Raw genomic sequence first — 14,243 nt, 5'->3', positions numbered from 1 at the left:
CTATATTACACTGCTTCACAGAGTATATACAAACTGCAAACATACACTTCCATTTTCTTCCATTTTCATTTTTGACTATTGTCTTCATACTTCTTACTTCTATATGTGTCATAAATCCCACAATACATTTTTATTACTTTTGCTATAAATAATCAATTACTGGGGCGCCTGGGTGGCTCAGTCGGTTGAGCGTCCGGCTTCGGCTCAGGTCACGATCTCACGGTCCGTGAGTTCGAGACCCGCGTCGGGCTCTGTGCTGACAGCTCAGAGCCTGGAGCTTGTTTCGGATTCTGTGTCTCCCTCTCTCTCTGACCCTCCCCCGTTCATGCTTTGTCTCTCTCTGTCTCAAAAATAAATAAATGTTGAAATGAAAAAAAAATAATTATTTTTTTCATTTTAAAAATTGTGGTAGAATGTACGTAACATAAAACTTACCCTTTTAATCATTTTAAATGTACAGTTTAATGGCATAAGTACTGAAGTATTAGGTATTCACAATGTTGTAAAACCAGCATCACTGTCTATTTCTAGAAGTTTTCATCATCCTCAACAGAAACTCTGCATCCATTAGGTAACAACTCCCCATTTCCCCAGACCCTGGTAACCTGTATTCCACTTTCTGTGTCTATGAATTTGACTACTCTAGCTATCTTATGTAAGTGGAATCATACGGTATTTGTCTTTTCATGACTGGCTTCTTTCACTTAGCATAATGTGTTCAAGGGTCGTCCATGTTGAAGTGTATATCACTACTTCATTCCTTTGTATGGCTGAGTAATATTCCATTGTGTGTATGTACTACATTGTGCTTATCCATTCATCTATTTTTTTTAATTTTTTTTAACGTTTTATATATTTTTGAGACAGAGAGAGACAGAGCATGGACAGGGGAAGGGCAGAGAGAGAGGGAGACATGGAATCCGAAACAGGCTGCAGGCTCCGAGCTGTCAGCACAGAGCCCGATGCGGGGCTCGAACTCACGAACCGCGAGATCATGACCTGAGCTGAAGTCGGACGCCCAACCGACTGAGCCAACCAGGCGCCCCTCCATTCATCTATTGATGGACGCTTGGGTTGTTTCCACCTTTTGCCTATTGTGAATAATTCCACTATGAACTTCGATCTACAAATCCTATTGGGTGTCCTGCTTTCGATTCTTTTGTATATATGTCTAGGGATAGAAGTGTTTAACTTTTTGAGAAACTGCCAAACTGTCTTCCACAGCAGCTGTACCATTTTACATCCCCACCAGTGGGGCATGAAGACTCCAATTTCTCCACATCCTCATCAACATTCGTTATTTCTCATTTTTGAAAATAAAAAATGTGTGTGAAGTTATATCTCATTGTGGTCTAGATTCGGATTTCCCAAACGATTAATGATGCTGAGCTTCTTTTTATGTGTATATCATCTTTGAAGAATGTCTATTCAAGTCTCTTGTCCATTTTTGAATTGGGTTGTTTATTTTCTTGTTGTTGAGTTATAAGGGTTTTTTATATTTTTTGAATATTTTTGAATATATTTTGAATATTTACCAGATACATGACTTGTAGATATTTTCACCCATTCTGTGGGATTTTTTCATTCCCTTGGTTGTGCCCTTTGCCGGACAAAATTTTTTAATTTTAGTAATATCCAATGTATTTATTTTTGTTCCCTCTGCATTTAGTGTTGTATTTAAGACCTCATTGTGAAATCCAAGGTAATGAAGATTTTCCCTTAAGTTTTCCACTAAGAGTTTTATAGTCTTAGCTCTTAAATTTAGGTCTCTATCTATTTGAGTTAATTTTTGTGTGTGGTGTGAGTAAGGGTCCAACTTCGTATTTTGCATGTGGAAGTCTAGTTTCCCCCGCAGCGTTCGTAGAAAAGATTGTCTTTTACCCATTGAATGGTCTTGCCAGAGTTGTCAAAAATCAATAGACCATACATGCATGGGTTTGTTTCTGGGCTCTCTATTCTATTTCATTGGTCCAGATGTGTATATTTATGCCAGTCCCACATTGTTTTGATTATTGTGGCTTTGTAGTAAGTTTTCAACTTAGGAAGTGTGAGGTCTCTAACTCTTTTCCCCTGATATTATTTTGGTTCTTCAAGGTTCCCCTGAAATTCCATATGAATTTTAATATGGATTTTTCTATTTTTGAAAAAAAATGCCATTGGGATTTTTATAAGGATTTCATTGAATTTATGTATTACTTTGGGCAGTATTGTCATTTTAACAAATTAAGTCTTCTAATCCATGAACACAAGACATATTTTCCTTTCTTTAGATCGTTAATTTCTTTCAGTAATGTTTTGCAGTTTTGTTTTGTGTTTTTTTTTGTGTAAAAGTCTTTCACCTCCTTGTTTAGATTTTTTCAAAACGTCTTATTTACTATTGTAAGTGGATGAAATGGTTTTCTTAATTTTATTTTTTTCAATGTTCATTCATTTATTTAGAGAGATGGAGAACATGAGTAGGGGAGGGGCAGAGAGAGAGGAAGAGAGAGAATCCCAAGCAGGCGCCATGCTCAGCACAGTGCCCAACTCAGGGCTTGATCTCATGACCGTGAGAACACAAACTGAGCTGAAATCAAGAGTGGGTCACTCAACTGACTGAGCCACCCAGGCACCCCTTAATTTCTTTGCAGATTGTTTAATTTTTAATGTACAAAAAACCCAACATATTTTTGCATGTCAATTTTTATCCTGCAATTTTGTTTAAGTGTTTATTAACCTTAGTAGTGTGTGTGTGTGTGTGTGTGTGTGTGTGTGTGTGTATTCTTTAGGGTTTTCTGCAAATAAGATCATGTCATCTACCAACAGATAATTTTACTTTTTCCTTTCCAAACTGGGTGCTTTTTATTTCTTTTCCTGCCTCGTGATTCTGGCTAGAACTTCTAGTACCACATTGAATAGAAGGGGCGAAAGCAGACATCTGTCTTGTTCCTCATCTTAGGGGAAAAACTTCCAGTCTTCACCACTGAGCACGATGTTCACTGTGGGTTTTTCATTTGTGGCCTTTATCATGTTAAGAAAGTGCCGTTCTAGTCTTAGCATATCGAGCGTTTTTGTCTTGAAAGGGTGTTCAAACTCGTCACATGCGTTTTCAGCATCAATTGAGATTATCACGTGTGCTTTTTTCTTCACCTATTGAAACCCAAAATTTTGTATATTTTGTTTGGATTTCCTATTTTTTTTAAAGATTCTTTTTTCTTTAAATGTTCATTTATCTTTGAGAAAGTGAGAGAGCACAAGTGGGGGAAGGGCAGAGAGAGAGAGAGAGAGAGAGAGAGAGAGACAGAGGATCTGAAGTGGGCTCTGCCCGGACAGTGGCAAGCCTGAATGTGGGGTTCCAACTCAAGAACTGCGAGATCATGACCTGAGCCAAAGTCAGACGCTCAACCGACTGAGCCACCCAGGAGCTCCTGGATGTCCTATTGTTAGGGCAGAAGGAGGGTAAACTGGTCTCTGCTACTCTGATTTAGCTGCAAGCAGAAGTTTTCAAATACATTAAAAAAAATCTCTCCATGTGAATACAAATAGATTATTTCGTCCTTTTAATAGTATTAATAGTATTTAATAATATGTTCTATAGTCTTCTGCTGTGTGAACAGATCACATTTTCTCTTGCTATTCCATTATCATTGGACATTTTTGTTGTTATCTGGTTTTTACTATGTAATACTTTTCTCTGGGGCAAATATTCAGAAATGGAGCTTCTGGTTTTTGAGTATGTTTATGTACAGATTTAAAAGATCAGGACATCTGGGTGGCTCAGTTGGTTATGTGTCCAACTCTTGATTTCAGCTCAGGTCATGATTTCACTGTGGTGAGACGGAATCCCAGGTGAACTCTTTGCTGGGGTGGAACCTGCTTAAGAATCTCTCTCTCTCTCTCTCTCTCTGCCCCTCTCCAACTCAAACACATGCTCTCTCTTTCTCTCAAAAATAAATAAACTTAAAAAACCAAAAGATCATATCAAATTCTTTTCAAAATTGGTGCACCAACGTTCACTCGATCTGCAAAGTATGAGTACCAGTTGCCCACATTATTTTGCAAATATCACATTAGCCATTAACATTTTAGGCAATGTGATTGGTGGAAAAGGGCAGCTCATTATTGTTTTAATTTTCATTTTCTTGAGTATTAGTGATGTTGAGCATCCCCACATCTGTTTATTGGTCCTGTAATTTACTTATTTTCTGAATTGCCTGCTTATATCTTTGGCTCACTTTTCGATTGGGTTGTTTTTCTCCTTACTGTTGATTTGTAGATTTTTTAAATGTTTTTGACATTTGTCGTTATTGGTCACAAATATTTCTTTAGGTATGCAGCTTGCTTGCAGTTTTATTTGTGGTGTCCTTTCTGGAGCATACATTTTTTAAAAATGTAGATGTCGTCAAACTTACTAATCCTTTCTTTGTGGTTTTTATTTTTTATATAAGAAAGTTGTCTTTCTTCTGAGGTCATAAAAATAGATTTCCATTCTTGGGGAAAAAAATCTTACTTTTTTTTATAGTTAGGGCTTTAAACATTGTAGAATCTATATTTCGTAAATGTGAGCTAGAGAGTTAATCTTATTTTTTCCATACAAAGAAAGAAAGAATCGATTGTTCTAAACTTATTTGCTACTACATGCTGCTATTAGTGATTGTCCCCCTGTGAGCTAGGCTCTCTGTAAGGTAATTTATATGCCTTTTCTTGTTTCTTTCCTTGTCAAGCCTAGCTTGACCCTAAAGAGGGTATCATGCCCCTTTTCCAGGTGGGGAAACTGAGGCTCAAAAAGGTTACATAACTTGCCCACGGTCACACAGCTGGCAAGTGGTAGAGGCAGAATTTGAGCCTGAGTAGATACAGAGATAGTTAAAGATGGGAGTTCAGTGACCTTGGTCTATTCAGAAGGACAATGGGCTCGGGAGATCCTTGGATCAGGGTTTCTCAACCTCAGTTCCATTGACTTTTTTTTTTTTTTCTAATTTTTTAAAATGTTTACTTATTTATGAGAGAGAGAGAGAGAGAGAGAAAACGAGGGTGAGCATGAGCTGGGGAGGGGCAGAGATAGAGGGGGACACAGGATCTGAAGCGGGCCGTGCGCTGACAGAGAGCTCTATATGGGGCTCGAATTCACAAACCGCAAGGTCACGACCTGAGCTGAAGTCGGACACTTAACCGACTGAGCTGCCCTGCTGGCCCCGTTGGCCTTTAAAACCAGATAATTTGTTGTATGGTTGTGGGGGTCACCCCGGGGCCTTGTAGGACGTTCACCGGCCTCTCGGGTTTCAATCCATTATACACCAGTTGCACCTTGCCACTCTTCCTCCCCACCCTTCACCCCTGGCTGTGATCACGTAGACTGCCTTTAGGCACTGTCAAATATTCCCTGGGGGATGAAATTGCTCCCATTTAGAACATAATAATTATTAAGTGTCATATCAATTATGAACCGTGATTAATGCTAATGACATTGACACTAATTACCCACCGTGATTGGTGGCAACATGCGTGCTCCCGCTGTTGCTTATTTGTAGCTGATGGACGGTAGGTTTCAGCTTTCCCTTTAAAATCAATCACACCTCCTCAGAGCGCTGCTCTCGCACCTGTGAGTCCTCACTTGGCCTTCCCCCCCCCCCCCCCCCCCCCCCCCCCCCCCAACCTCTGCTTCATCCGGAAGACCAGCCGAGAGAGCCGAGAGAGCCGTGTGTATGCCTCCTGCCCGCACCGTTTTCACAGGGAAGCACAGAAACTCCTCTGGGAAAGGGCAGGTGGGTCTGGGGCATGGGGTGGGTCATGTTTTCTTTTCAAAATATTTTTCTTCGACGCTGTGTCGGCGATGAATGCAAATGGAAAAATTAAGCCCCGCTGATGTAAAATGATACCTCACCCTAGACGTGGCGGGGGTGGGGGAGGCTTCATCATTCATGATTCTCGTCCGGGCTGTAAACAGGCCTGCCGTCACCAGCAAGCTCTGGGAATGCAGACCTGCACACAGATGTCGGGAGCCACCAGGGACAGTGGCATTCAGGGCCCTGGGAGATACAGCGTGCTTCCAAATCCCCAGCTGCCGTACGAGATCCGGTGTCACCTAGAACACTGTCTTTAGCTCGGCCAATTGGGATTCCATGTTTTAAAGTCTAAAACAATAATAAAAACGACCAGGTAACAAACGTTCAAAATCATTTGAGCAGCTATGGTAAGTCCTCTAGTTTTTGCTATTGATAACAGTTGTCTTGCTCTACTCAGGGTGGTCTAGCTCCTTGAATCCCCTTGCACACCTCCCACTCGGGCTCATTTCCCCCTGTTGCCATAAAGACTTCTGGAGACTCTGACGAGCCCCCGGGTAAAGTCTAGAGCCTCGATGTCTGTAGATTCCACCCCGCCTTCCAGGCTGGCATCCTTTCTGGGGAAACAAGCCGGGTCCTGCTGATGGGACACCTTCTTGGCCAGCCCGTGCAGGGGCTTCATGACCACGTTTCCTTTTCTAAGCTCATTCCTACCCTCAACCCCTGCTGCATCGCCACAGCCCCGAGCCCACCCTTCAGCCCTGTGGATGAAGCTGGGCTCACCGACTAAACCAAGGGCTCCCTGACGTCGGGCCCCGGGTCTTCTTCTCCTCTGAGCCTCTTTCATTTGAGGGTGCTCTCTCCACCGTGGGCTCAGAGGAGGAAACGGTAAAGAATATTGACCTGCCGGGGCAAGAAGTGCCTGTGGCCGTCACCTCTCTGGACCTTTGCTATTAGGACAGGCACACAGGCAGACTTAAAGATGGAGCAGAAGGGAGTGGGGTGCCCAGCCCCTCCCTGTTGGGGACATGGGGGCCCCCCTCCAGGGCCGGGGCTGAGTTATGCACGGTGTCCTACAATCCTGTGAATATTTAGCTGGTTCTGTCCCCTTTGCTGGCTTCTGCTTGTGTAAACAGCCACCAGGGTAGGGGAGGCAGAAGCTGTGGCAGCAGCAGCAGCAGGGGACAGTGGGGAGGGAAGAGGCCCGAGGCTTACAGCGAGGACGACCTGACTGAGGGAGCCACCTGTTAGCCCCGCCATGGACAGCAGGGTGTGGACTGCCTACATCCTCTGCTTGCTGAGTCCATTACCAATTGTGAGTAGCGAGTAGCCCCCCCCCCCCCCCCCCCCCCCCCCCCCGGGCTCCCCACCTGAGAGCCCCAGGGCCATACGGGGGGAGGGGGGGTGGCGGGGGGGGTCCAGCTGGAGCCTGGTGGGGCTCCCCACTGGCTTCCCCACCACACAAGTTTCTTCCTACTAAGCAGGCTGCGGAGGCCGTGGCTGGGAGAACTCCTGAGATGGGTGCTCCTCCCTCCCGTCCCCTGCTTTTCCCTCCCCAGGCAGCTGCTTGTCTCTGGGGAGCTCTGACTATGAAAACCTGGCTGAGCTGAATTAGCTTCCTGTTGTTTCCCCCCAGGCCCGTCTGTGCTCTCTGGGGGCCACAGAGACTCTGTCTGCCCAAGACATGACTCCCAATCAGGGAGGCAGTTAGGGCCTCTCCTTCTCCCCCACATTCTCTCTTCTCTGAGCTACCCATCCTGAAGTCCTCCACAGAATCTCCAGACCTCTCCCTCTCCCCAGCATCCCAGGGGCCATGCTCCCGTTTGGCTGCTGCCTCTTAAGAGGGTGTGGGCCTGAACAGTATGTGGAGAACAGCTGCTCCCCTCCTACATTCTGGGGGACTATTCTTCTCTTGATATGCCCTGGGGCTGGAGAAGCGTTTGGCAGACTGATATGCTACAGAATTGGGTGGGGGACAGGGGCCCTCCCTGAATGTGCCGGGATTTCCCAGCATGTTTTCTAGGAGTTACTGCAAGCGACACAGGGACCAGGACAGGACATACAAGGTACTGGGTGGGAAGCTCAGCCCACGTGGGCTGAGGTCTCCTTTTTCCTCCACTGGCTTGTGTGTGTGTGTGTGTGTGTGCACATGTGTGCACGTGTGACAGCATGTGTGTGCAGGGGCTCCCACACCTTCCAAGCACAGTGTGGCACCTGCCCCCAAGTGCACAGCCTTTGGGCTTGAATCCTGGCATGGTGAAAGGAACTGTGTGGTCCAGGCAAGTTCTTCACCCTTCCTGAGCCTCACTTGTCTCTTCTGTGACAAAGAAGACGATATCTTCCCTCTAGGGCTGTTGCGCATTGACTGGGATCTGATCTGTCGAGGGCTGAGTATAGGGTGCAGTATAGGTAACTTTTTTTTTTTTAATTGAAGTATAGTTGACACATGATACCTTAGTTTTTAGCTTAGTTTCAGGTGCACCACATAGTGATTTCACAAGTTTATGTTATGCTGCGCTCACCATCTGTCACCACACAACACTATTATAACCCATTGACTTTATTCCCTGTGCTATACCTTTCCTTCCTGTGTGATATTCATTCCATAACTGGAAGCCTGAATTTCCCACTAACCTTTACCTATTTTGCCCATCCCCCTCCTTTTTTTTTTGTCATGCAGGTAACTTCTACTGCCCTCCCTTCTGCAGTGAGGGAGCCTCCTTCCTCTCATCTGTGTGCACCCCATGGTAAAAGTACACACTCTCTCTCATCTCCCTACCCCTGCCCCTCTGCTTCCATTATCACATCTCTTTATCTGGCTCTGACATTCCTGCCTCCTCTTATGAGGACCTCATGTCCACCCAGATAATCCAGCATAATCTCCCCATCTTGAGATCTTTAACTAAATCACAGCTGCAAAATCTCTTTGGCCGTGCAAGGTGGCATATTCACAGGTTTCAGGGATTAGATATAGACATTTTTGTGTGTATGGAAGGCATTGTTCAGCCTACCAAGGTACTTTATGCAGGACTGTGTCAGGGAGAAGGAGTGCAGGGAAAGAGGAAAGGCCTTAATACATGCACTGACTCAGCCAGCTCCGTGAGATCCTCGGAAGACTTGTGTTTAGTGTGTCTCAGAACTTACTTCCATGACATGACATTGGGAAGCATCTGTCTAAACCTCCATCTTTCTTTCTTCCTCTCTCCCTCCCCTCATCCCTGTCCCCCCTACTACCTTCCCCACTTCCCTCCTTTCTTCTTCCTGTCCCTCCTCCACCAAGTACGCTTATAAGTGCCATGAGCCAGGCCCTGGCTTAGGAGCAGGGGCACAGAAATGAATCAGGCTTTGTCTCCGTCCTAAGGTCATTTGCACCAGAGAACCAAAAGGAACGCCTAATTGGCTTGGCCTACCCCATTAACTCCTTCCTACAGGTATTGGGCCACGTGCACCCAGAGTGTGACTTCATCACCCAGTTGAGAAAGGATGAGAGGTTGTGTCTACAAGCAGCAGAAGGGGTGCCCAACACCACTCTGGGTAGGGTGCTTGGGAGGGAGGGGGTGGCTTCTTAGACTCCTTTATCTCCTCCAGCCTCATCATTCTGAATGCTGGATGGGTCTGTCCCCTGAGTCTGCTCTGCTCCCATCTATCTAGGCTGCCCTAGGACCTGGGATGGACTGCTGTGCTGGCCAATGGTAGGCTCTGGCGAGTGGGTGACTCTCCCCTGCCCAGATTTCTTCTCTCACTTCAGCTCAGAGCCAGGTGAGGGCTCTGGGCATGGTGGTGAGGCGGGGGGATTCGAGGTGGTTTCATCTGGTGGTGCCAGAATATGGCAGGCTCATCCCTGGCTTTGGGGGTAGCAAATCTGGATTTGAACACCATTTCCCTTCTTCCCGTGTGACCTTGGGCAAGTCAGTCAACCTCCTGACCCTCAGCTTCTGACCTGTGACCTGGGGAAAACAAGAACATTAACCTCATGAGGGGTAAGGATTGGTGAGCACGGCATGGAAGTGCTGGACCCAAAGCCCGACCCCGAGTAAACGTTCTCTGGATGTTAGCAGGAGGGCTGGCCGTGGGGGTGGAGGGGAGCAGTGGAGCCTGTCTGACTGCTAAGATGCTACCAGCTGCCCAGTGGGGGGAGTCTGGAAGGACTGGACCTGGAATCCAGGCCCCTGGAGGGAAGGCTACCCCCTCTCTGCCATTTGGAGGAGCTGTTTGCAGACTGCGCCAGGGTCACCGGATGATCCATGACTCCTGCCCCTGTCCTGGAGAGAGAGTAGGAGTTTTAACCCAATTTCTGTTTTCACCTCGGCATGCCTTGCAGGGGCTGTGAAGCGGGATTGCACTATCACTGGCTGGTCTGAGCCCTTCCCACCTTACCCTGTGGCCTGCCCTGTGCCCCTAGAGCTGCTGACTGAGGAGGTAAGAGGCTCCCGGCATCTTAGAGGAAGGGTCACCATGGAGGTCTGTATGGATGGTGGACTGCACAACTGTAGAAGCCGCCATTTCCGTGGTAGCCAGCAGGTTGGCATATTAATTACAGCAGTTTCCAGAAGATGGCAGTGTCTGGAAGAGAGAGAGCCCTGGTCTGTTGCTAATCTGCTCAAGGGTGACACCTGTGCTAGGGGAGAGGGAGGCAGAGGGCAGAGTGGGAGATAGGCTGGCTGCCTTCTCTTTGGCATGCCCTCTCCATGCCCAGTCCTCCGGGACAGGAGCTCTGAGTGGTTCCAGGGAAACAAAGGCTCCTAGTAGTCCTGCAAAAGCTCCTTCCCTTCTCTAGTGCCCAGTCTGTGGAGTACTGTGCACGTCCCACGTGCCTGAATTGAGCGGGGCCTTTGCAAGGTGCTTCCACACCCACAATCCGCTATATCTTTCCCCTCAGCCAAGGGAAGGCATGAGTCTGACCATTTTTCAGATGAAAAGATAGATGTGGATGTTGATTGCTTGCATCCCTCAGGGGTCACTAATCCCCTCCCTTGGCCCGCACCCTCCATCTCCATGTTGGGGTGGGGGTGGTGGTGTCCAGGCTGGACTTTGGTCAATCTAAATACTTGGTCATAGAAATAACTTTTCCCTGTGGCTGTCCCTGTGGTTTTCTTTGGGGAATGTTGTATGCCCAAGATGGTGAGGCAGCAGGATAAACCAGCCCCATTTCCCCTTGGGCTTTTGTCATTCCTCAAAGAAAACCACAGGGACAGCCACAGGGAAAAGTTATTTCTATGACCAAGTATTTAGATTGACCAAAGTCCAGCCTGGACACCACCACCCCCACCCCAAGAAATACTGAGAGTTGGTCATCTCACCCCTGTCCCCACCCCATCTCACCAGAAGGTCAGGTGCAAGACGGGCTTAACCAACACTTCCCTTCAGGAGAGAGCTTGCCAGGGTTCTCATGGGCACCCCTGCCCCCCGATGGGGAGTTCCGGGGTAGAATGGACAGCCTTCACCTGCTTGGTTGCCAAGCCTCCCTTTCCCAGAAAGTGCAGCTGCTGAGACTTTCTCTGTCTTGACTCTCCCAGAAATCCTACTTCTCCGCAGTGAAGATCATCTATACCCTGGGCCATAGCATCTCAGCCGTGACCCTCTTCGTGGCCATCGCCATCCTGCTGGCTCTCAGGTTCACGGTCGTCTTCACCTGCTCAAGAGCCTTTGCTGCCTCCCTATTGTCCACATTGCCAAACCTCATTCCTTGCCTTCATGTTCAAGAGGTTCCCAGATCTAGGCACCATGGTCATTCCTCGCTTTTCCTTTTCTTTTGCCAGAGTGTTTCTTATCCACTCCTCACACTTGAGGGCTCACTGCAGTGGCTACAGCTTTGCTCTTGTGGAACTTGTTCTGTTTGCTTGGCATGCCCACCTGCTTTCTTCTTGATGTATTTATATCCGTCAAAATTCAAAGCCCAGGTCCCATCTGCTTTAAGAATCCTCGTGGCCTCCCCTGTGGAGCCCTTCTTGACTATTCCAACCCTTTGACCATTGCCCCTCTTAAGCCCCCCTCCCAAGCCCCAACTTCAGAGTCTGAGCCCCATAGCATGGCTTGTGCTGTTCTCCGTCTCATGGGGATGTACCTCATCTCTCTGAGCACCCAGGGGACTCCCCTGGGCAGTCTCCTGCCATTTCTGCCTCTGTCCCCCAGACTATGAGCTCCCTGAAGGCAGAGACCGGTACTCTGTCCTCTCACCTACGCTGAGCCTAGGGCCGTGGTTGGCCAGCTGTCCTGCATGGCTAACCCTGAAGTCTCAAGTCCAGCCCGATCTGACTCAAGTCAGTTCAATTTGCCTGCCACCATGCTCACCCTCATCCCTCCTTGCCCCTCCAGGAGGCTCCACTGTCCCCGGAACTACATTCACACCCAGCTGTTTGCTACTTTTATCCTCAAGGCGGGAGCCGTGTTCCTGAAGGACGCCACCGTGTTCCACAGCGAGAACACGGATCACTGCAGCTTCTCCACTGTAGTAGCTGGGGCTGGAGGGTGCTGGGGTGGGTGGGGGGAGGGAAGGCTGTGTTAGAGACCTAGATGCAGGGGTGGAGGGCCCCTCCAGCCCACCTGGTCCTGTGGGCTGACTCTGGGGCTCTGCCGTGGCCAATCACAGAACAGGAAACACCCTCTCCCTTCCTGCCCCTCCCCAGAGTCAGGTTCTAAATCCCCATCCCATTTCTTGGACCCTGGGGCCAATCCGTGTCATTTCCCATATTTCGGGTTCCCCTTTCATGCCTTATTCTGTACTCCAACCTAGCCCATCTGTCACCCCACCAGTCCTTTCATTTTGTACCTCCCCCTAGGGTGCCTGTCTGTGGCTGGGTGTGTCTCTGCCCCGGGGCTGGATGGAACTGGGTCCCTCCCTCAAGAAGCACCCATGGTGCCTGGGGGGGGCAGAATGCACCAGATTATGGGACCACCCAGTGGGGGGAGGGGAGGTTGAAAGCTGGGCTTCAGGAAGAAGAAGGCTTTGGAGCTGCTGGGGGGAAGGGGGAAGACATGTTAAATGGAGGGACCAGGGTGAACAGACTCTCACAGACAGGAGCATGTCCAAGAACCAGGGAAGTCAGATGGGGGCGGGGAGGTGGAAGAAGCAGTGGAGAATGAAAATAAAAGGAAGCTGGGGGCCAGTGTGGAGGCCCAGCACACACCAGGCGCACTAAAACTGCCAGAAATGAACAGATGCACAAACGGACAAACCAACAATGACCTTAATGAACTTAGAACAGACGTAATAGATGCGTATGGAGCACTGAGGTAGAGGCATTGCACTAAACGCTTTACATATATTACCACCTTTTATTTCCTACTTACATTTTCATTTTAGTCCCACTTGTACGCAAGCGGGACTGGGGCCAAACTGGGGCCATCTGAGCTCAGAGGCGGTGTTCCTCAGCGCTGAGAGAGCGAATCATGCACTGAATGAATGAATGCATGCATGGGTGAGTGCCTGTATGTTTGCAGGAATGAATGGTGCTCCATAGCCGCAGCTCTAGAAGTTGACCTCGCTTGCAGATGAAGAGCTGAGCTATGGGGAGGTTTCCCAGCTAATACGTGGTAAATTTGAACCCAGATCCCAAATCTGTGCTCTTAATCACCACATTATACTACCACGTCTCCTCTGGGGCAGCCTACGGTTGAGGGACCTGAGTGGGGTAGGGGCTCCAATGGGCACCCAGCTCTGAAGAACCCAGGCCCCCCGCCCACAGGTTCTGTGCAAGGTCTCCGTGGCCACCGCCCATTTTGCCACCATGACCAACTTCAGCTGGCTGTTGGTGGAAGCTGTGTACCTGACCTGCCTCCTAGCCTCCAAGTCGCCCGGCACAAGGAAGGCCTTCTGGTGGCTGGTTCTTGCTGGCTGGGGTGAGCACCAGGGCTGGCTAGTGGAGGGCTGGGAATGTCCAGGAAGTTCATCCAAAGGTCCCTTCAGCTTACTGATGATGACCCAAGGCCCAGAGAGGGGAAGGGACAGCCTGTAATCCTCCAGCAAGTAGGGGCCAGCTCCCCAGACCCTGGGCTCTCCTCTGGTCCCACTTTCCCGGTGCCCTGGGTCGCTGGTGGTGGTGGTGGCAGGTGGGAGCAGGTCTCTAAGCCGAGGATGCAGACTCCTTACTTGTGTCTCCCCTGTGCCCCCCAACAGGGCTCCCCCTGCTCTTCACTGGCATGTGGGTGTGTTGCAAGGTGGCCTTTGAGGATGTTGCGTGAGTGTGGGTGGTGACCTCAGCACACGGCACCAGGTCCCCCTGGGGTGTGGGCTGGACAGTCAGGCAGTGTGGCTGTTCTCCAAGCCGGGGAGAGGAGGAGGAGACCCCAGCCCTGCCTTCAGGGAACTCCCAGGCTTGGGTGTGAGATGGGTAGGCTGTTGTAGATAGCGTGGAAGGGACATGTCCTGGGGTGGAAGGGGGCCTCAGATTCTCAGGGTGTTGGGCTCAGGCAGTGGGGGGGGGGGGGGGGGGTGGGGAAGCACAGTAAATAGGGGCCTCCTAGAACAGGAGAAGTTTTGGG

The 14,243-nt window shown here is 48.8% G+C and overlaps 1 protein-coding gene across 1 annotated transcript; it reads left to right on the top strand.

Moving 5' to 3' along the window:
• Positions 1 to 6,963: 6,963 nt before the first annotated feature.
• Positions 6,964 to 13,943, top strand: LOC125917649 (growth hormone-releasing hormone receptor-like). Its single transcript, XM_049623793.1, has 8 exons — positions 6,964 to 7,077; positions 9,194 to 9,296; positions 9,414 to 9,521; positions 10,084 to 10,181; positions 11,279 to 11,376; positions 12,078 to 12,210; positions 13,448 to 13,601; positions 13,879 to 13,943. The coding sequence occupies exons 1-8, from the start codon at positions 7,021 to 7,023 to the stop codon at positions 13,941 to 13,943; spliced, it is 816 nt and encodes a 271-aa protein (XP_049479750.1). The 5' UTR covers positions 6,964 to 7,020.
• The last annotated feature ends 300 nt before the right edge of the window (positions 13,944 to 14,243 follow it).

The sequence above is a fragment of the Panthera uncia genome, unplaced genomic scaffold (assembly GCF_023721935.1).
Source record: "Panthera uncia isolate 11264 unplaced genomic scaffold, Puncia_PCG_1.0 HiC_scaffold_2130, whole genome shotgun sequence".
NCBI lineage: Eukaryota > Metazoa > Chordata > Mammalia > Carnivora > Felidae > Panthera > Panthera uncia.
The sequence above is the reverse complement of the archived record's forward strand: the minus strand, read 5'-3'. Positions and strand labels throughout refer to the sequence as shown.